At 46.6% G+C, this 23,369-nt stretch overlaps 1 protein-coding gene across 2 annotated transcripts in view; it reads right to left on the bottom strand.

The window, feature by feature from the left end:
• SYT13 (synaptotagmin 13) overlaps nt 1-16,964 on the bottom strand; it is a 46,157-nt gene extending 29,193 nt beyond the window's left edge. The window contains exon 1 of one of the 2 annotated variants that reach the window (XM_064364994.1): nt 16,782-16,964. In XM_064364994.1, the coding sequence (XP_064221064.1) occupies nt 16,782-16,964 (183 nt within the window). Of the gene's footprint in view, nt 1-16,609; nt 16,631-16,781 lie in introns of those variants that run through there. The other variant, XM_021665624.2, reaches the window with a different exon arrangement.
• Between the last annotated feature and the right edge of the window lie 6,405 nt (nt 16,965-23,369).

Genomic DNA, 23,369 nt, shown 5'->3' with positions numbered 1-23,369 from the left:
GAAGTTTAAAAACCAGCCGAGTTGTAAAATATAATTTCAAAACTAAGACAAGAGGCTGTTTTAATTAAGAGTCTCCTTATATTTTGGTTTTAAGTCAAACCACTCCACATCACATTGCTGTCAAACAGAAATCATAACACACTTGTTGCCTGCCAATTATCTGTTCGCCCACCCTACATACCATGGGAGACACATGAATAAGTCCCTGCCCTCAGAGAGTTTACCATCCCATGGTGGAGATGAGATATTCCATAAAGGGTGAATACGAGGTGCTTATGCTACAATTCTCCTACCCTACGTTCATGGCCCATTCAGCTAATTGATCAAAGCATTATTTCCTGCTGAGCTAAGGGTGTTCGTTCAGCTTAGGGCTCTAGGAAGCTACTATCTATTAATAGGGATTGATGTGGAAAATGAAAGACATTTGCTATTCCTGATTTACACTTATAAAAAGATAGATAAAAATCTCACACCTGTAATCCCAGCACTTTGGGAGGCCGAGATGGGCAGATCATAAGGTCAGGAAATCGAGAACATCCAGCTAACACAGTGAAACCCCATCTCTACTAAACACACACACACCACACACACACACACACACACACACACACACAAATTAGCCGGGCATGGTGGCACGAACCTGTAGTCCCAGCTACTCAGGAGGCTGAGGCAGGAGAATTGCTTGAACCCGAGAGGCAGAGGTTGCAGTGAGCTGAGATTGCACCACTGCACTCCGGCCTGGGTGACAGAGAGAGACTCCATCTCAAAAAAAAAAAAAAAGAAAAGAGATAGATAAAAATAGAAGGCAATCTTAAAAAGCCAAATACCTAGACTGTAGGCTACAGAAGACCTAATGGGGAACTCTTCATTGTTGGTGATCAGAGAAGGCTTCCTGGAGGAGGTGCTTCAATGCAGCATTCAAGGATGATTAACGATCAGGGAGAGAGAGAGAGAGGCTTCTCAAATGGGGAGGACAGCAGCACATGCATCCAGAGGGGAGCACACTCAGGACATGGTGAGTCAGCTGGAGAGGAAGGCTGAGGTTGGAGAAATTCAGTTGGAAAGGAATGGTGAGGCCAGGTCATTAAAGGCTTTGTATGCCAAACAAAAGATCTTGAATTCTATCTTACAAACAATGGAGAAACTTTGACAGTTTGTGAGTGGGAGAATTACATGAGCAAAACAGTGTTTTCGGTAAATCAAACCAGTAGATACATACAGGAGGGACGGGCAGACGTGGAGGAAACCAGGTGAGAAAACCAGGCTGGACACGCAGAGACACAGTGAGCGTAACCCAGGTCAGGGGAACCGTGTGCTGAGGAGACGGAGGAATCCAAGAGTGAGAGCTGCCTCAAGAAAAATACACTTCAACTCTAACTTCTCAGGCCCCCCTTTCCAAAAACGACACATGCACATGTATGTTTATTGCAGCACTGTTCACAATAGCAAAGACTTGGAACCAACCCAAATGCTCATCAGTGATAGACTGGATAAAGAAAATGTAGCACATATACACCATGGAATACTATGCACCCATTAAAAAGGATGAGTTCATGTCCTTTGCAGGGATATGGATGAAGCTGTAAACCATCATTCTCAGAAAACTAACACAGGAACAGAACACAAAACACTGCATGTTCTCACTCATAAGTGGGAGTTTAACAATAAGAACACATGGACACAGGGAGGGGAACATCACACACCAGGGCCTGTTGGGGGATGGGGGGCTAGGGGAGGGATAGCGGGGGTGGGGGGATAGGGGAGGGATATTAGGAGAAATACATAATGTAGTTGATGGGTTGATGGATGCAGCAAACCACCATGGCACGTGTATACCTATGTAGCAAACCTGCACGTTCTGCACATGTATCCCAGAACTTAAAGTATAAAAAGAAAGAAAGAAGAAAGAAAAATGAAGGAAGGAAGGAAAGAAGGAAGGAAGGAAGGAAGGAAGGAAGGAAGGAGAAAGAGAAAGAAAGAAGAAAGAAAAAGAAGAAAAAAGAAAGAAAGAAAGAGCGAGCAAGCAGAACCCTTGTGTGTCACTAGATGTCTGCAATCTCTGCCATGTTTGGGCAACAAATTGATTCTTCTGTGTAAAGTTCATGACTAGTCAGGAAGCAGATTTCAAGGGATGGCCATTAAGGTGCTGCTTCTAACATTCCCCTAGCAGCTGACATTTTGGCAGACTCAAAGCCAGTCAGCATCATCCACAGATCTAGCTGCTCCTTCTTTTAAATGAGATGCAAATATAATAGATTTCCTTCTGTGTTACACGGGCTGACAATCAAACGGTCTACAAAATGTCCCCAAATATGATATGAACATGGAAGGTCAGTGATATCAGAGTACCTGGCTCCAAATTACTATAAATGAGAACTATTTTTCCTCAGCTCACGCCAATATTTTCAAAATGAGAACAACAGCCCCAAAGCTTCCTACCCGCAGGTGTATCTGCTTGGCAAGCACGTATTAAAGGTTTCAAGATGCACAATGCATCAGAGTGGATGCTGAATCAAACGGGAAAATGAAAACGGCTTCTAAACAACAGAAGCTCATGCAAATAGAGGGTGTTATCACTGTTGGTCCTGAGTTTCGCCAATTTCACTGGCACAGTTCCTCTCACAGACTCTTCCTTTATTATTATTAATTATTAGGGCTGGTAATAATAGCTAACATGGATTGAGTATGCTATCAATAAGGGTTTTACAGGAACAGATGGCACATTCTAACTGGGTAACTGAGGAGAATTTCACAAAGCAGATATATACAAATGTATGGAGGGTTAAGAAAGCCAATAAGGAATGGTGAGTATGCAGGGGCTGGGCACTGCTAACATCCCTAGGCCTGAAGGGGCACGAAGCAGGAGAGGTCACTGGAAACAGGTCAGGGTGATGAATGGAGACAGCGACCTGGCAGGATGTGAGTCCTTCAGCTGAGGATGTAGCCACCCGCTAGGCACCTAGCAGGGAGGGAGCAGGGGCGATGGAAGCCCCTCACACTCCTCCTGTCCTCAGATCTCCTTTGGGCCAACTCCACCTGATGCCAAAAGGCAGGGGAGTTGGGCAATGCAGCCAATAGGCAGGGGCCTTCTGGGCCAGCGTGTGGAGGGGGAGAAAATGGGGATAGGCTTGGAGCAGGTGGTGGGAAAGGAGCAGGTTTGGGGTTGAGAGGGGAGCCTTCGGGGGTTCTGGAGGCACAAGGGGATGATTTCCAGCCTGGCACTTACTATGTTCTGGGCAAAATCATTAGTGTATTATTTGATTTAATTCCCAAAAATTCAGCCATGATGACACTGTTAACAGGTGGCCAGATTGAGCCAAAGGAAGGTTGTCATAGATGGTGGTCTCAGGTCATCAAGGAAGGGGCGGATTAGCACTGGAACCCAAAGCCCAAGTGCCTCCCCACCTCTGCACATCTAACACATAAAGTTACATCATTTTACAGTAGTCGATTAATGAGGACTTTGTTATTAATGCCACGTATTAATCCAATTACCATTTCATTCACTGTTGCAATTAGTGCAGCTCCCGAAGGCCACCTGGGGGAGTCACAGGGCAGCAGCTGCAGCAGCAGAGCATCCCTCCTCTGTTCCTAGGAGGCCCTGGGCCTGCTATGCCTCTGCCTGGACCAGTCTGTAGAGCTGCGGATGTCACTACATCCCAGGCAGTGGGATCAACCCCCTTTTCCAGACTCGAAGCCATCAGTACAGCCAGGCTCCAGCACACGGCCGCAACCACCCTGCCTGATCCCATGGGCTTCAGAGCTTGCAGATTCAAGGTGCTTCTCCATGAGAGGAAGTCTCGTATTTTCCTAAAATAAAGAACAATTCCAGAAGCACCACATGGCACATTGACTGCTGACTTCCTGGTTCTGACTCATTTGCCTGTTGATAGCTTGTTCTTCTCCATAATAACTTTAAGCACATCAATTATTCACTCTAACTCTGCCCCCTCACCCCAACCCCTACCTGCGTGGTGAGGGAACTAAAGGATGGTCTGGCATCTCTGACCCATGGGGCATCTTACTCTCAGAGCCCCCACGAAGCGTCGCACCTTCAGCCTCAGCCTCCCTTCATTCCAGCCATCTGGCTGGACCCCTCCACAACTGTCCATCCTCAGCTAAGACCAGGGAGCCACCTACTCTCTCCTCTGTTCACTTCAGTGTCCAACTTCTCTAATTTGATTCCATAGTCTATCATTTCAACAACACCGTCTGGAGTCTTAAAGCCCCTCCTGGCTCCCCGTCCTCTCCCTGATGCCATCTGGCAAAACTCCAATTGATGCTGGATGGGCCCAGCTGTACTGATGAGTGTGACCTGCTGGAGTCATTCGACAGGGCAGATGGCTCCACGACAAAGTCATGTCACCAACCTCAATAGGCTCTCCGACCTGCCTGGAGATCCTTTTCCCAAACTCCTCCTTCAAGCCTGCATTTGAGAATTTCTCCACTCTCCCCAGACTTTCTTCACCAGAAAAAAGAAAAGAAACTAAGCGAATGGAGGCCCCTTAGCATCCTGCTGCCAGACACATGAACCTGCCATCCTTGGTCTGCACAAAGCCTGCACACAGGCCCTCCCAGTACCTGGCAGCAGGTGCATCCCTCCCTTCAAGACGAGACCTTCCACCTGAGTCTTGCACCCCATTCCACTGGCTCTTGCAGGAGCCTCACACTACCTGTTTTCAGTCTCTCTCTCCCCCTCTCTTGAATATACATCTTTCTTTTCCAACTGGTTTCTTCTCATCAGATTTTAAATGTACTCAGCATTCCTTTGACTTCTCGTTCCCTGCTCAGCTACTGCCCTAACCTCTTTGCAGTCAAACGTCTCAAAAGAATCGTCTGTCCTAGTTGTCTTCATTTCCTCATTTACCTGAGTCACCATCCATCTAAAAGACCCCATCAGCCCGCTGAAGGGCACTGCTGGTTTCCAAGACCACCAATGACTTTCATGGTCTAATTCCTACAGATATTTTTAGATTTGAATATATTTGACTTTTCAGCAGTGGCCTTCCCAGTTGATGAACCCCTTCCCCTTAGATACGCTTCTTCTCTGATTATTATTATTGACAAGACATTTCCCTGTTTTCCTCCTTCCTCTCTTACCACTCCTCCTTGCCTACCTGTAGACATGCCCTGCTTGGTCATTAAATGTCAGTGTCCATCAGCTCTTGTGTCAGGCCCTTCCTCCCTTTCACTCTGCTCTCTTCCTCCTGTGGTCCTAGCCACACTCAGGGCTGTGCTTGTGATCTCCTGTACATGGTTCCCCTACACACATCTCCAGCCAGACCTACACTGCGAGGACCAGACCTACAGATCCACAGGCACAATTGGCCTCTTCATGGAGACGCCTCCAAGACTCCTCCCACTGTACCTACATTAAAGTGGACACAGAACTTACAGTCATAACCTCCTCTTTTCCGAGTGTTCCTTGTTTCACTAAATGCTGCCATCCAGTTGGATAAGTGGAAAACTCAGGTGTCATCTCTAACTCCTCCCTCTTCCTGAGCCCGTACCCAGCCCATTGACAAAGCATGTCTGTTTCCCAATCACCTCTCCAAACCACTGCTGCCACCTGGCCCAAGCCATCATTGTCTCTCTCCATAACCTCCCCCTTATATCCCCACTTCCGCTGCTCTCCCATCCAGTCTGTTCTCCACACAGCAGCCAGAATGATCTTTTCACAACCCAAATCCAACCATGTCATATCTGGCCTGAGACCTTTCAGTAGCTTCCATTGCTCTTAGACTAAAACCCAAATACTTGCAGTGACCCAGAAGGCCCTGTGTGGCCCTCCCTGGCCTCACCTACCCCTCGCTTCTCCTCACTCCTTCCTGTGCTCTCCATGCTCTGCCCACTTTGACCTTTTTTCAGTCCTTCTTAAGTGATAGTTCTTTTTTTTTTTTTGCACAGGGCCTTTGCACATGCCTGTCCCTAGAATATTTCAAACCCTCATCCAAATGCCGTTACCTTGTAAATGCCACTACCTGTATGCCACAGAGGTGTGCAAGATAGTCCATTTGGGGTATGGAGAAAGAAAACAGGATTTCATTTTATAATTTATTTTTATCTTATTGTTTTAAAAGGTCTGTCTTTGTGCATGCTTTATTATGTGCATGAGGTATTTGTACAGCAATATACATTGTATATAAACATTTCTACACTTTACAAATAATTAAATATACATGTATGAAAGGGATCTCCAGAGATGTTGAGGATCAGAGCACTAATCATCTGTCACTACCCTGGGAGATCCTCTGAGCTCCCTCATTACACCACCATTGTAAATATATATTTATGTATATGACTGTGCAATGAACATCTCTCCCTCTAGAATATTAACTGCATGAGGTCAGGGATGGGTTCTGCCTTGTCACTGCACTGCCCCGAGGGCTAACTCAGTGCCTTGCACATAGCAGGTATGCAAGACATATTTATTGAAGGAATAATCATCCTAGAAGTGGAATGTTCATGCTCCCTTTTCATTCTAGCAGACACATTTCATTTATCACATCTAGAATACTCTTAATGAAATTTTTCTTTCCTGCAGGGTGACTAGACAAGTCATTGCTTTGGTAAAGGATAAATAATAAAACAATTCACAGATTTTTTTTTTTTTGAGACAGAGTCTCACTGTCACCAGGCTGAAGTGCAATGGAGAGATCTCAGCTCACTGAAACCTCCTACTCCCTGGTTCAAGTGATTCTCCTGCCTCAGCCTCCAAGTAGCTGGGATTACAGGCACGCACCACCATGCCCAGCTAATTTTTGTATTTTTAGCAGAGACAGGGTTTCACTATGTTGCTCAGGATGGTCTCGATCTCTTGGCCTCGTGATCCACCCACCTCAGCGTCCCAAAGTGCTGGGATTACAGGTGTGAGCTGCTGCTCCCAGCAATTCACAGATTCTTAAAAATATCCTTTGAGCAACAGCAGGTGCTGAATCTATTGGGTGCTTTCATAAGTGTCATCTAATTAATTCTTCCATATGACCTTAGAGAACCTTGTAGAATCTCTGTTTCATAAACGAGGAAATGGGGATTCAGAATGGCCGTGGTGATCTGGCTAGGAAATGGTGGAGTCTGAATCCAAATTCAGGTTTTTAAGTCTCATTTGATTCCCATTTTAGCTCAGCATCTTGATTATAAAAATGAACGTTTTCATTCTGAGTTAATTTTTTCTTTTGAGTGGTCTCAAAGATTGTTACCTAAAATTAATTCCAGTGGGTACCAAAATCAAATGCAAGGCTACAGCGTGGTGAGATTAGGAGGCACCTAATCTCGTGTTCATTCCTTTCTGTTCTTTGTCTCTAGGCGTCTTGTATGGAGGCTGTTGTACAAAGGGTGATAGTCATGTTGCCACTTAGAGGATCTGTTCTATTTGCTGGTAAGAGACAAGATCATTAGATGACGCACTTGCAAAGAATGTGCAGCGAAGCCCTCCAAATCATGTGGATATTTTCTCTTCATGCCACATCACTGCATTCACTGTATTTCTCTCTGATAGCTTCCCCTTCCTTCTATGGGAAGTGACTGTGCTGGAAATGGAAGTGTATTTTAAGATGCTCGGCAATATGCTCTGAGAAGTGGGGTGCAGGGGGATTCAAAAATGCAGAATAAGCTTGAAGCTAACAGAAGATATTCTAGACTTGCAGCTGTTTCAGTCAGCTCCTCTAGTTGCTCTACCAAACTGCTTTTCCTCAACCTTATCTTTATCTTCAAACACGATCTTTTCCAAAACATCCTTCTTAATTCTATTTGAAAAGTAAAGTCTTTGCAATCCTGCCTCAATAAACCTATAGCCTTTTCATCATGCCGTTCTTACCAGCGAGTCCAATCTGTGTGGTTTATAATGCTCTTCCACATAAAACGTCTCCTTGGGTATTACCTCATTGGCCTTGCAACTGAAGATTTTAAAAACTCCCTCTGACATTAGCCAGATGAACAGAGAATCAAAGGGAGGGAAATCTGTAAAAAGTGAAGTTGCCACATATTCCCTGCTTGTCTTGATTTCTTGATATGCCACTGAAGGAAAGCACAGAGATGCTTCTGTGAACTCAGCTCCCTCCCCTGCCTCTCTGAGCCTGCAGCTTTTATTTTGGCTACAAGCAGAGGTGGCAGCCCCACAGATCCCTGCCTCCTCATTTGTCTACCCATCCATTCATCAATGTATTCAGTCATTCGACATGTCTCCTCGCTTCCCCTTGCTATGTGCTAAGTCCTGCTCGATTTTCTATGAGGGAAAAGCATGTCTTAGACTTAATGAGTGGAGGTGGGGGTAAGGAGAAGAGTCAATGAAATATGTCAAAATATTCTAGGGTCTATGCCAGATGGACTGACTCAATTTCACAGAATTCTCACAGGACCCCTCTCCCCCTTACTCTTATTTTCATTCATATTCATATATGCGACTCCCCCTCATTATTTGACTCTGATCTGTTCCTAGAAACATGCTGATTAGCAAATTTCAGAAAGCAGGCACTGGTACTCCATTATTTTAATGGGAGAAATTATAATGCATTCCAAGTCCACTCCAAAACCCCAATCAACTTCCCCAAATATCACTGTAACATTCTTAGGCACTGGGTAAAAAAAATCTCCCAGGATTTTTCTATAACATAAGGCAATGGAGGCACCCTTTATCTAATGAATTGGGACTTACTGAACTCCTCCTGAAGGTTCATTGTGTGGGCAGCAACTGGCTCTGGAGAGGGGCAAGGCTCCTCCAGCCATCGCACTGGCCTGAGAGTATTGATACATAAGGAAATATTGAAAGACATCAAATACTGCCTCGATTAGATGGGGTTTGCAGGGCCCAGGTATCGGGGCAAATCAGAGTGGGACCCATGAGGGGCTAAAGCTTGGGGGAACAGAATGGGAAAGATGACAATAATAACATATCTGATGGACAGAGCAGCAGGTGCAAACTTGATGGAAGAACAGGGCAGCCAGGATGTCTGCATGCACACTCCATTTTTTCTCACGAGACTTACGAACAGTGAAATGTTTTTACGGGTTGCCCATCTGGACTCATTTTAATGGGCATTCAATACAGACAGCAAATGTTTGTTAAAAACTTGCCAGCCACTGTGGTTTTGGGTGTATACCCAAAGGATCATAAAATCATTGTACTATAAAGACACATGCACACGTATGTTTATTGCAGCACTGTTCAAAATTGCAAAGACTTGGAACCAACCTCTGGTTTGTCTTTCAGGTGTTTCCTTCGTCGTGATCCAATGGCCTCTCTATCCCTCTTCCTATGCCCCAGGTACCTCCTCATAACTTGGCCAGTATCTAAAAATCTGAAAAGGATGCAGCAGCGTCTTCTGCTGGAGTTAACAAAAGGTGCTAGTGAATCGTCAATTCCATGAAGAGAAGAGCCATGTATCTGAATTATCTACAAACTGTACCAAAAGAAGGAACTAGGGGAGGAAGAGAGATGGGACAGGTCAGACCTGCCACTGGAAAAAGACTGAGGGACACGGGCTTAGGGGCCCACATATGAGTGCTTTGAAGAACCTAGTATTTCCAGTGGGTATGTGCTCATCTCCTCGAAATATGCGAATTTCTTGATGAAAAATTCATACTGTCTTCCATGCTGCTAAGCAACCAGCCCAAACATGTTTACTGTGTAAAATCTCTCTGGAGGGCCCTGGGCTGCACCCAATGCCTGAAGTGTGATGGCGGCAGCAAAGCAATCCAAAGCATTGGGAAAGGTTTCTGAAGTTGACCCGCGAAGATACGTATTTATAGACACTTTCATGCTATATCTGGGGAAACACAATGGCTCAGATAAAATTTTGACTACTTTTTTCTGCTAATCTCAGCCTAGTAGTCAAAAGTGTGGGATCTGAAGCCAAATTTTGTAAAATTTATTCCCAGCTCTCCCACTGAATATGTTACTTGTTTTCTGTGTTTCACATTTCTTCCGTAAAATGAAAAATAATAACTATGCACATTTCATAGAGTTATTGTGATAATTAAAACTAATATGGTTATGGCCAGGCACAGTGGATCACGCTTGTAATTCTAGCACTTTGGAAGGCCAAGCCAGGAGGATGGCTTGAGCCCAGGAGTGCAAGACTAGCCTGGGCAACATAGAATAATATGGACAATGAGCCTGTGTGGAGCCTCCAACATCCTTCCCTCTCTAAATAAAAATAAATCTAAAAGAAATTAGCCAGGCATGGTGGCATGTGACTGTATTCCCAGCTACTTGGGAGGCTGAGGTGGGAGGATCACTTGAGCCCAGAAGATCGAGGCAGCTGTGAGCCATGACCATGCCATGGCACTCTAGCCTGGGTGGTAAAGCGAGATTCTGTCTCAAAAAACATTTTAGTATGGTTAAAATGCTTAGAACAGTGACTGGCACATCTAAAGAATTTGATCAATGTTAGCTAGTCATCACTGTTATTTATTACTCTGCGGAAATACTTTGTTGTGGTGGTGGTAGTTTATATGAATGGGTGATTTCACCAGTCAGGAGATCAGCTAATAGTAAGCTAGAAAATTAGTCCTTTAAAAGTCTGAGAATCCATGGAAGTCAGACCTTACAGCCTTCCAGAGTCGAATCAGTTCCAGGAGTGGGGTTAGCAATTTGTGGGCATTCTGTGCTCATTAAGGTACAGGGGAGACCTCAGGAGAATAACCAGCCCACCCTGGATAAAGTTCTACTTTAGGCTGAAGGCAGAAATAATACCCCCCACCCAGGGTTCCCAGGTTTCCCTGTGCTTCCCCTATCATGGCAATTGCTTCCCATTTATCAAGAAGAGCATATGTCTGTCTTTCCATTGCCATATCCCAAGGCCTAGCATGTGCTCATTAATCTTAGATGAATGAACTAATGAAATGCAGCATATGTCCATCCTCACTCTCACATGTATGAATTAACACTGATCAGAGAAGGTGTTGCTTTAGAGGACTAAGGAAGAGGAGAAGAGGTGGAAGGACTTATAATAGGGTCACAGTGATGGTCTTAAAGTCCCAATCCCAAGGGGGAATCCTTTATGTAGCACACAAGAGGTGGCCACGGGAGAAACAGCAAAAAGCAAACAGGGCTGAGGAAGCAGTTTAAAAAAAAAATAAAAGAAAGAAAAAGGAGGCTCACATCTCTTGAATATAGCCCTGAAGTCCTCCTGTTAATAAAAATACTGGGCTGGTACTCAATTAATGTTCACAAATATGTCACAATATGACACTTTTTAATAAAAACCTTACTGACGTATAACTGCATACAGAAAAGTACATAAATCATAAATGAAGAGCTGGATGCATCTTCACAAAGTAAACACACCCCTGTAACCAGCACCCACGTCAGGAGGCAGAGCATGAACAAAAGCCCAGAAGCTCTCCCACCCGCTGCAGTCATTTCCTGTCCCCCAGGGTAACACCATAAATAAACTGCGCTGGTTTCAAAGCCTGTGTCAGGGGATCCCAGGCAGTATGTACTCCTTTGTGCCTTCCCTCTTTTATTCAGTGTTAGGTTGCAAGGTAATGATTTGATTCAAAACACTGCCATGTGTTCAGCATCATACCAGACATTGTCAAGAATATAAGGAAAATGAAGGAAAAATTATCTGATCTTGAGAAGACTTCACTATACATATATCGTTTGACAGAAATTCAGACCAGGCGCGGTGGCTCACGCCTGTAATCTCAGCACTTTGGGAGGCCGAGGTGGGTGGATCACCTGAGGTCAGGAGATCAAGGCTAGCCTGGCCAACATGGCGAAACCCCATCTTTACTAAAAACACAAAAAATTAGCCAGGCATGGTGGTAGGCACCTGTAATCCCAGCTACTTGGGAGGCCGAGGCAAAAAAATTGCTTGAACACAGGAGGGAGAGGTTGCAGTGAGCTGAGGTCCCGCCACTGAGCTCCATTCTGGATGACAGAGCAAGACTCTGTCAAAAAAAGAAGGAAAGAAGGAAGGAAGGAAGGAAGGAAGGAAGGAAGGAAGGAAGGAAGGAAGGAAGGAAAGAAGGAAGGAAGGAAGGAAAGAAAGAGAAATTCAGCACTTATTTATATTATTTTATAAAACTCTAGAGCTAATCTACTAAGATTCCGTTGAAAGCCACTTTAGTGATCCCAACTCTGCTGGAAAGAGGATGGGATTGTACAGTTTGGTCACATGTGACAGTGGGAGGCTTGGGGGGTGGATGGAACAGATCTGGGGACCAGAAGCAGTGGCTCACACTTATAACCCCAGCACTTTGGGAGGCCAAGGTGGGCAGATCACATAAGCTCAGGAATTTTAGATCAGCCTAGCCAACATGGCAAAGGTTGGCTACTAAAAATACAAAAAATTAGCCAGGCGTCATGGCACACACCTATAATCCCAGGTACTCAGGATGCTGAAGCAGGAGCATCACTTTAGCTTAGGAGGTGGAGGTTGCAATGAGCTGAGATCATGCCACTGCACTCCAGCCTGGGCAACAGAGCGAGACTCCGTCTTAAAAAAATGTGTGGCAACTCCTGCTGTGGGCCAAGTAATTTCAATAAAGCCTTTAGCCACGTGTTAGCTTCAAAGAGATAGCACTGGGGTCACCAAGGGGACCTCTCTGGCGTTTGAAAAGATTCACTTAAGTGCACAGCAAGGTAGGCGCCGTGTGGGGAGAAAACTAGGCCACGCAAAGGAAGGTTTTCTGAAAACAGGACACGGGTGGCTGCCAAGTGGTAAGGGTAAAGGACAGAGGCATGGGGTGAGGCAAAAGAGCAGTTCTCCCTGCTTGCTCCCAAGTTCTTTAGGTTGGGCAAAAGGAGGACTTCCCATGAAAGGACCCAGAAGTGGGCTGAGTGGCAGCCTGTGTGGACAAGCGTGATGAGGAAATTCAGAGGCAGGAACCCACGGGTCTGGCCGCCGCTCACTAATAGATTCAGGAGTAACGGTGAGGGAGAAACCATCATGCTCGCTTTGCCCCCCTGCTCTGTCTCCTTGCTCAAGCTGCCAGGTCACTGCCTCATGATCAAGCTTCTAGAGCTAGGCTGATGACAGAGAGGTCCCAGGTGACCGGCCAGACCAGGAGTGGGTGGCATAGTAAGACTGAATTCCTTGCATGCCTGGAAGGGCTGCACAAGAGTGAGAGTGAGGCACTGTCTAAGAAGGCAGGATGAAGGGTCCAGAGCGTGGATTTCAGTAAAGCAAAGAACTGTAACTTGAAGCCAGCTGGAGGCGTGAGAGGCAATAAATGGCCAAGGGCTGCCTCGGGACACTTCCTCTGAATTGTTGGAAAAAGCAGAAAATAAAAGACTCAGGGCTACAAAGGACTATCTAATAAAACCAAATTGTGAAGTAGCTATATGTTTGCTTCTTTATTAATTCATTAAATAACAGAGTCTAGCAGGAGATTTAATAAGTACCATAATTCAGAATAAGAGATGAGTGTAAATCTAATGTGAACCATCTGCAAGAGCTGTAATGTGCTACCAAGCTATCTGTGATTTCCCTTGGGGACAAAGTCACAGGTATGGATAATACATTGTGGTTTCTGTTGCTACTCCTACTTACAGAAAATACTGTTTCAGTTAGAGGTAAGTGAAAATAATGATGTAAGTTTTTTCCTATCCAAGCCCACAACCTTTAAATGCTATCTACAGACCCCTTGGTGGAAGGTTTGTGGAACCAGATTAAGAATACCTGGGGGCCGAGCTCAGTGGTTCACGCCTATAACCCTAACAGTTTGAGAGGCCGAGGCAGGCAACTTGTTTGAGCCCAGGAGTTCAAGACCAGTCTAGGCAACAGTGAGACCCCCGCTCTCTACAAAACATACAAAAAAATTAGCCAGGCATGGTGGCATGTGCCTGTATTCCCAGCTACTTGGGTGGCTGAGGTGGGAGGATCACCTAAGCCCAGGAAGTCGAGGCTTCAGTGATCCATGATCACACCATTGCACTCCAGCCTGGGTAATGGAGTCGGACCCTGTCTCAAAAAAAATAGACAAACAAAACCCCTGGGAAAACTCCAAGTTCTTTTCAAAATCACTAGAAACTTCAACTTCATCCTGCCATTCAGGGTCAGAAATCAGATTGCTAGGAATGGCCTCCAAACCCAAAGAATTTTTCCAGCAGCCACAACTAGTGAGTTACAGAGACTCTGGCTATTAAGCCTTGGAAACCTCTGTTGGGATTACAGTCACCCAGACCCCTGTTCTCCAGCCCCCATACCTTCTTTCCTTAAGGAACATCCTCAGAGAGCTTCCCTGCTCTTGCCCTCCTTGTCAGCAGGTGCCACATACATCACCCTCCTGTCTGTCTGCCACCCCTAACACCACCTTCTTTACTTTCGTTGAAATGTCAATTGGTTGTCTTTTCTCTGTTTACTTCATCTGGGCCAGTGACTGAACAAATCTGAGAACAATGGCAATCAAGTCATGGTGAGATGTCAGCTTCAACAGATTCATGCCTATAGATTCAGCCCCAACTTGCCCAAATCCGTGTCACTAAGGGAACCAGGTAAGGGAATGTGGATGGGCAGGTATCATACAGCGACAAATATTTATTATGCCCCTACTGAGCTGGCACTTGGTTACAAAGACATAGTACATGCACCCACATTTGAAGACAATAATCCCCCCACCCCCCAATGGCCCCTGAGATGACTTTATTCATCCACAATTTCTTATTGGGCACCTACTAGTTTTCAGGCACTGAATAGGTGCTGGGAATAAATATTACACCAGTAAGTGAACATGAAAGATTGCTTCCTAGTGTAAAGAGTGCCATAAAAGGATTTGAAAGGAACAATATGGGAAAGGATGACAGGAAGGGGTGTTTTGTTTCATGTGTCAGTAGGCAAAATCCTCCCTGAGACTTTAAACAGAAAAAGACCTGAAGGATGAGAAGGAGCTATTTGTATGAAAGGCCAGAGAAAAATGAAAGGGCAGGAAAGAGCTTGGTGTCCTTAAAGAATGATCGTAAATCCAGAGAGGCCAAGACTGCTGATGAAGGAAGAAACTGACATGAGCTTGGCTGGAGAGGCAGACACCTGCCATGTCAAAGAAGGTGAGGGATGGAGAGGAGTGGCTAAGAGTGTGGCCTCCAGAATCAGACTAGCTCAGCCAGAGTCTGGCTCTACAACTTCTCTAGCTGTGCAGCTGTAGGCAAGTCGCTTACCTTCTCTGAGCCTCAGTTTCCTCATCTTTAAGTTAAGATCATTCTGTGGCTTCCTCACTGGGTCGTGAAACGCATTAATTAGTGTAAAGCACTCTGAACAGTGCGCCTGGCACACAGTGTGTGCTACGTCATGGTTTGCTGTGACCTCTTCCAAGCTCAGTGAGAAGTTGTGGAGGATTTGAAGCAGGGAAGAGACACACTCTGGTTTGTCTTTAACAGATGATCAGCCGTTCTGTGGACTACTGTCATCAATAAGACAAAGAGTTGGAAGAGACCCTAGAGGTCATTTACACCAACTATTTTCCCAGTGGTTCTCTCTGGGAAGGGGAGGGGATGGTGCCTGGAGAGACATCACTGAAAGGCAGGAGAGTGGCTGTTCCTCAAGTATGTTGGACAGGAGAGGTTGAGAGGCGGCCGGCCACAACTTCTGGAGAAGGGCCTCCAACCTCTGGACAGTGGGAGTCCACTATTCCCATTTCCAGATCGTCCCAGTCCCACATCCTGCTGTGCAGCCTGTTCCTGTTTAGCCAGTGTCAATGTCACTGTTCCTGGACTGTAAGTGCCTCAAGGACAGCAGCCATTTCCTCTCCACTCTCCCTGTACAGTGACTGACACGGGCCCCACGCAACTGTGTCCTCTGAGCTTTTGAATTATTGATTGGAAAAAGGAAGATGGAGCCACAGCATTTTAGTGTCACTCCTGGAACAACATGGTCTATAAGGGATCTAGAGGACCTTTAGGAGAGCCTTTAAGTCATGCCCCTGCCCCAGGGCCAGTCTTCCTCAAATCACTCTAGCAAGACTCTGCCTCTTGGTTCTCTAGAGAACATTCTGCAAGCTGCAGAAATGCATCCTGGAGGTCACAGCCTATGCAGGGAAATCCTTCCAAACCGCTTCCCCAGACCCCTTCTGCTGCTCTTTACAATGGGAACATGTCTGTTTCCTGCACGAAGGGGCTCTGGCTGTGAGCAAATGCATGGGATAAAAGCTCTCTTGTCTCCAGGGATATCTGCAGACATCTTGGGGGAGGCCATAGCAACCCCCTCTGACCCGCTGGAGCTCAGAGCTGCTGGGGGCTGGGGGAGAACCCTTCAGGCTCCTCTGGGATTCCGCTCTCCAGACCCCCTAGCTCCCCAGCTCCTGCAGGACCGTGGCCACCTCCCCTCTGGCTTTCCAGGCATTCCCTCTTCTCAGCTCTGGCAGAGCTTGCCCTACCCTGGCTTCACAACCACCACCCCCTCCCTCTCACAGACCCCAGTCCTCTTCCCAATTCTGCAAGCTCCTCATTCTCTAGTTCCTCTCAGGGTCTTCCATAACCCTGGTGATTGCCCTCCCAACCTCCCTCTCCTTTTACCCCTCCCAGCCCTAATTCTTATCCAAGTCCCCTTTCCTACCCCCTCCCTTCAGCTCTCTGTTGGCCCCCATTCTTCTCTCAGTCCCCACAAGTCCGCCCTCCCTAATTCTCCTCCACGTCTCCCCCATCCCCCAGCTTCTCCCATCCTCCTACCTTTTTGACTCCTTGGCCTGTCCTCCAGCGCCTCTGCTGTCCCCTCTCCCCGCCAAGCTTTGTCGCGCAAAGATCCACGCCCGCCTTCCACCCCATTTCCCGCTCTGCAGCTGCCCGGCGACCCCGCCTCGCCCCTCGCTCCGGGAGGGCCCGCGCGCCGCCCCCCGCTCACCTGTTGTGCCGACCGGAGCACGCCGGGCTTCGCCTTCTCCGGGTCGGGGTCCTGGTCCCGCGGCAGCAGCCCCTTCTTGGGGTGCATGTGCCGACACAGGCAGGTGACCCCGCACAGCGCAAGGATGCTGGTGGCCGTGCCCAGCGTGGCGCCCAGCGCGATCACAGGCACCGACAGCACCATGGTGCCTGCTCCCAGCGCGGGGCTGGGTCCCGCCGCCACGCACCTTCCCGGGGCCAGGCCCGCCTCCAGGCAGCTCCCGGGATCAGGGCGAGCCAGCAGCTCTCCCGCCGCCAGAGGGGCGGGGACGGAGGGAGGGAGGACGGCTGCGAGGACGTCAGAGGAGGCTGGACCCGGAGCCGCGTCACCCGGCACCCCCCTCCCCGCCAACACGTGACCGGACCCCCACCCCACCGGGAGCAGGAGCCTTCCAGGTGGAAGGAGCCTTGGGGCTGTTTCAGGCCAGTCTTAATGCTTTGTGTACAAAAGGGGACAATTCGTCCCAGGAAGTGCTGGAGCTTGCGGAGGTCACGGTGTTAGAGGACAAACCTGGGCTCCAACCCGGTCTGCGACTCTAGGAGTCACTTTCCCAGACTACTAGCCCCTTGCTCACCCTCCTTTTCCCCTAGCGGCTGGCCAAGGTGGATGTCAAATTGGGTCCTTTGAGAGCTTTTCAAACACAAAGCTGGAGATTTCCCAGCTCCCCAACCTGGAAGATGGTTCTTACAGGGAAAAGGCACAGGCCACGGGTAGAGGGAACCCATGGGGTGTTTGGATTGAAGCTGCACCTGTGTCCTGCTGAAGATGAACAACACAGCTGCATCCCCTGAGGGTTACCCAAGAGTTCACCTTTGTCACCTAATTCAGTCAGCAGTTATTCTTATCTTTATACATAGATGAGGAAGCTGAGGCTCAGAAGAGAGGTGCACAGGTAGAAAAATCATCACCCTGAACCCAAGCTTATGTTTGCAGATTCCAAGTCCACACCCAAAAGGATTTGTCTCAGGAGGATAAAGAAGATCAAACGCAGCAGCTAGGAGTACACATTTGATTCAGAGAGGGTGAGCATAAAAATATGCTTACAGCAAGGGGAAATTAGAATTCCAGGCATGAGGAGGACTGTCTTAGCTCAAGAAAATAGTGACTTTTTAGTATTTTTCATTATGTGGAGTGTTGAATTTAATTCAGCAAACATTTGCTGTGGGTCAGCTGTGCTCTAGGTGTGCTGGGCATGTGTGAAAAGGGGTGTAGGTGATTTCATCCACGATAGAGCTTTCACATTTCTATGAAGCCAAAGTCTCCTAAATCTACAGCCTCTCCAGCCAGACCTTTTCGTCTGAGCTACAGCTCAGACCACCACCTGGGATCCGACCCATCCTCCAGTTTTTCAGCTATCTACACCTGCATAAAAAACCCACCCATGATTTACTGGCTTAGATCAGTTATTTTGTTGCTTGTCATGATTTTGTAGGTTGGCTGGGCTCAGTTGGGTGGTTTTCCTGCTCAACATGTTGTCTTCTGGGACTGCAGTCATCTGGGGGTTCAGCTGGCCTGGAACGTCCAAGATGGCGCAATGAGGCACTCACGTGCTGAGCGGTAGGTGCTAGCTGCCACTGGGATCACAATGGGGCTGTCAACTCATGCATTTTGGTTCTCCTCTATGTCACCTGTCCATGATGCTGGAGCTGCTCACAGCATGGTGGCTAGGTTCTAAGAGGAAGGGAGCAGAAGCTGTCAGTTGTCTTAAGGCCTGGATTCAGAAGTTCTAGAACACTAATTATTTGGTCAAAACAATAGTCTCCCTCTAGTTCTTTCCTTGAGGGGCACCAAAAGGGACTGTCAAAAATACAAAGCTGATCATGTCATTCACATGAGTAACAGCACTCAAAGGATCTCCAGGGATAAACACAAAAGACTCAACTTTTATCCAAATCCCTTTGTGATACGGTCCCTGTGAAGCCCTCCAGACTCCTCTCTACATACTTCCCAATGTGCCCCTGAGCCTTGGCCACCCCATGGACTTGGGATTCCTTCAGCAAGCTAACATCTTCAGAGCCTCCATGTCATCACCCATGGGTGCATATAGCAGGCACTCAATAACTGTGGAATAATTCACATGATCATCTCATGCAGAATTTCCAATGATTTGAAGGAATCCCATTTGTGATATGAGCTCCATTTTAGTAAGCTGACTTTCCCACAAGTATGTATTGTGTGCCTGCTGTATGCTGGCACATTTTCCTGCTGAGCCCCATTTGTTGCAAACTGGAGCTGAATCACTGTGGTCCCTGGTGACAGCCTTAGCAATCTCTCACATATGAGCTGCCCTGGGAGGTTTTCTTGGCTCTGGGGCCTGGCAATGCAAAATGTTTTGGGGAAATAGAGGTTTAATTAATGCTGGCAGCTCCAGGTCTCCTATGCTCAAACAGCTGCCCTGGGAGACCCTCAGTGCCACTACTCATAACAGGATTTGGGGGTGGGGTTAAAGGGGAAGGATGAAGAACACTTAATATCAGAAGATGTCTGATGGGGATCAGACACCTGTCACGTGGTCCATTGTTACTATGGTTACTGAGCTGACAGCAGCTGCAGTGGCCTTCTTTTATAACAGGAAGAGGGACCCCAGCCCAAGAAGAAGAGCTTGCCTTTGCCTCTTTCACACACAATAAACCTATGGCAGAGCGAAGAATAGACCCCAGGGGATCTGAAGCCCAGTTGAGTCGTCAGGACTCTGAGCTACCTTTGCTACCCAACCAGCCACCCTGAGACATCTCATCAAAGATGTGACGTTTGCTTCTTGGTTACTGAGATGCAGACAGTGGCCTTTAATGACAAGCCACTGAAAAAAGGCATCGCTAGGTTCTTTTGAAAAATGAGAGTGTGCCTATTGGGACAGGCAGTTTACAGAGTCAGCTGAGCGGATCAGTTAAGACAGTTAGAGACTGAGACCTGCAAATAATTGAAAGTGCTGAGGCCACATTTCTAAGGGCAGACAGAGCAAGATGCTTAGGAAGCATCTACCAGGCTAAGGGGTGGATCTTTGAAGGTTCCCCAGACTCTTGATGAAATGTCCCCCTTGTTATTTTGATCAATATTGTGCATGTTAGATGTTTAAATATTCTCAGTAATCACTCTGAACTTCTAAGACACTAAAATGCTTTCATCTGGAGAAAAGGCTTTCAGAAATAGGCAGTTCTCTTATTTAGCAAACATCTGTGGTACCTGCACATGGTGCTATGCAGGGAAATATATCAGAAGAATAAGTGAATTTTAACATTGCAAGGATTTCAATTATCACCTGTGGAATCCTTTTATTTTATCACTAAGGAAACCGAGGTTCAGAGACATCATGACCCGCCCAAAGGGTAGGAGTTAATGACAACTGGGATGGTGTTTTAGGTCAGGGTAAACCTGATTCTGCTGCAGTAACAAATTAACCCAAAACCTCAGAGATTAACTCAATAAAAGTATAAGTCTCCCTCCTTTCTCAATTCAAGGAGAGTCAGATGACTCATTTGGGCAGCTCTTCTCCAACTGGTGACTCGGGAATCTGGTCTGCTTCTGTCTTGTGACTCCTTCACTTCCAGCCATGCAGGGAAGAGAGATACTTGTGGCATTCTAGAGGACACGGCTGGAAATGGAGGACACAGAGCATCCCCATTCCACTGGCCAGAATTTGGTAACAAGACAAACATAACAGCAAGAGAGACTGGAAAATGTAGAGGAGAATGTGGTGACGCAGGAACAAAAGTAGTCCTGCCACAGAAGCCAGAGCCTTGTCTAGTGTGTATTTTTCTAATTCATTCACTCATTCAGCAGATGTTGAGTTTCCATTATCAGGTATTGTGCCAGGTGATAGAGCAAAGAGAGTGAGTGAAATCCGGCATGATCTCTCTTGCCATGGAGACTTTACATTCCCATGGGGAAGAGAGATGCTCATCATTCCTCATACGTGTAAAATTACAAATGTCATACAGGCTAAGAAGAAAAGGTAAAGGGTAGAGACATGACTTATTCAGATATATCACAGACGTTTCCTGGAAGAAGTAAGAATTGAGCTGAGGTGTCAAAGAAGAGAGTTAACTCAGCAAAGAAAGAGGAGAGAGTGTGCCAGCAGCCCTGTGAGGGAACGGCACAGTGGGGATGGAGCGGCGGTGGCCTGACCGACCAGCTCTCCAGAAAAAAAAAAAATAGGATTTTTAGCATTTGTTGATTTTTCTAGTATAAAATATCCCCACTGTGATCAATTTCCAGCTACCAACAAATTCCTGAATATTTCCCATTGGCTCTTGTGAGCTCAGAGAAGCCAGTTTCAGCACACAACTAGGAGAGTGTGAATGAGCCTAAAGAAAGAAGCAGGGGCCAGACAACAGGGCTTGGAGGCCATCATAAAGCCATTGCATGTTTTTAGGCAGAGGAGCATGATATAATCAGATTTGCATTTTTTAAAGATTCCTGGCCAGGTACAGTGGCTCATGTCTATAATCTCAGCACTCTGGGAGGCTGAGGAAGGCAGATTGCTTGAGTCCAGGAGTTCAAGACTACCCTGGGTAACATGAGGAAACCATGTCTCAAAAAAAAAAAATTGTTGAGAGGGATTGGGGAGGAACAAAGTGGTTACTGGACTAAAGAGGAAAAGAGGAAGCCATAGCAGGCACCCAAGGAGAGAGGCCATGCTTCCCTCCAGGAATGAGGAGTCCATGGCAGGCTGAAATTGTTGATGGCACAAGGAGAGGGCAGGTATGGTGTGGGGAAGTAGTCACTTTTCCTCTCTGGCCTCCAGTTTTCAGCTCTGTGCTGCTAGCTCTCTCATTTGATGACTTTGCAGGTTCTCCAAGCTAGACCATGGCAGACTGTGTGTTCCCCAAGCCCATGTTCCTCGCCAAAGGTGAGATGTGCAAAAGGAAGTGCCTGGGATAAGGAGTGGAGATTCTGGGCCCCACCACAGGGTCTTGCAGAGCCCAGGAGAGCTGAGATACTGACAGTGAGGAGAGTCAGTAGTGCAGCTCAGTCCAGGCCCAGGGGTGAGGCCCACTCCCAGGACTCCTGTTGCTGACTCTGAGCAATTCTGGGTTGCATCTTAAGGCACAAAGAAGAAAGAGGAGAAAGGGATTGGGTCTGGGGGGCCCTGATCCAGAAATTCAAGTCTTTGAATGGTAGGAAACTCTTCCAGTGTTGGAGCAAATCACAGTGTTACTGTATTAACTATTAGGTCATCAGCTGCCCTGGCAGGGCCTTTTCAACAATGCAGGATTCCTTCAAATCCTGATTCCATCTCAGCACAAGATGAAGTCACACATTCTAGCGCTCATGAGCATGGCTCCTTGATTCCCTTCCATTTATTCTGAAGCTAATCTAATGGGTCCAGTTGGTTCTAGGCTTCTGGAATGTACAACAATTACAAGACTTCGTCTGGAGAATTTCGCCCGCCATATTGGAAGGAAGGTTAGCATTTTTTTCAGAACTGAAGTGCTTAACCTTGTGGGGGTCATGTGAATATAATAAAAGCAATTTCGTTTTCCAGAAAAATGTCTGAATGTAACATATAAAATTCCACATGAAACTCTAAATTGTTCAAGGATCATATGATGCCTTGAACCCCAGATTAGGAGTCTCTAGCATGGTTGAAAGAAGAGTGGAAGAGTGCATTTGGCTGGGCGCAATGGCTCACGCCTGTAATCCCAGCACTTTGGGAGGCTGAGGCAGGCAGATCACGAGGTCAGGAGTTCAATACCAGCCTGACCAACATAGTGAAACCCCGTCTCTACTAAAAATACAAAAACATTAGTCGGGTATGGTAGCGGGTGCCTATAATCCTAGCTACTCAGAAGGCTGAGACAGGAGAATTGCTTGAACCTGGGAAGCGGAGATTGCAGTGGGCCGAGATTGCACCATAGCACTCCAGCCCAGGCAACTCAACAACAACAACAAAAAAAAAAAAGAAGAAGAAGACTGGACTTGAAATAAGAAGAAATGGGTTCAAGTCCTTTGTCTCTGTGTGCACTAAGCTGTATGATCCATTGGCAAGTAACCTTGATATTTTGGAGCCTTTATTTTCTTACTGGCAAAATAGGGGCAATCACCTCTACTTTATAGGAATGTTGTGAGGATGACCTAAAGCATAGTGCTGTGTGAATAACAGAGGATTCTCAAATAATTTTAATTTTAAAATTCAAATGATCTCATTTGTTTCTGACCCTCTAATTTCTTAATAACACAGCTTGGCTTAGTGAAAATAGTAGGTATTGAAGTCCCACAGGTATGTGTTATTCTAGCTCTATTGCTTATTAGCTGGGAGTCCCTAGATGGGTGAATTAGTTTAAACTGCTTGAACTTTCATTTCTGTATTTGCAGAAAGTGAGTGACACATGATTTGGAAATGTGGTTGCGATTATTCCCTTTCCTGTGTCCATACCCTTTTGCAATGTGACTTTGCAAAGAGGTTAAGTCTATTGATCTACTTCTTAATCTGAGCTGGCTTTGTGATTTGTTTTGGCTAATTGACTGTAGTGGAAGTTACATCGTGCCAAATTCTAAGCCTAGGTCTTGAGAGATCCTGGAAGTTTCCATTCTGCAGCATAGAATCCT

The sequence above is a fragment of the Aotus nancymaae genome, unplaced genomic scaffold (genome assembly GCF_030222135.1).
Source record: "Aotus nancymaae isolate 86718 unplaced genomic scaffold, 86718_ANA_hifiasm-v0.15.2.pri h1tg000059l, whole genome shotgun sequence".
Classification (NCBI taxonomy): Eukaryota; Metazoa; Chordata; class Mammalia; order Primates; family Aotidae; genus Aotus; species Aotus nancymaae.
Note: the sequence above shows the minus strand (reverse complement) of the source record. Positions and strands in the feature narration are given on the sequence as shown.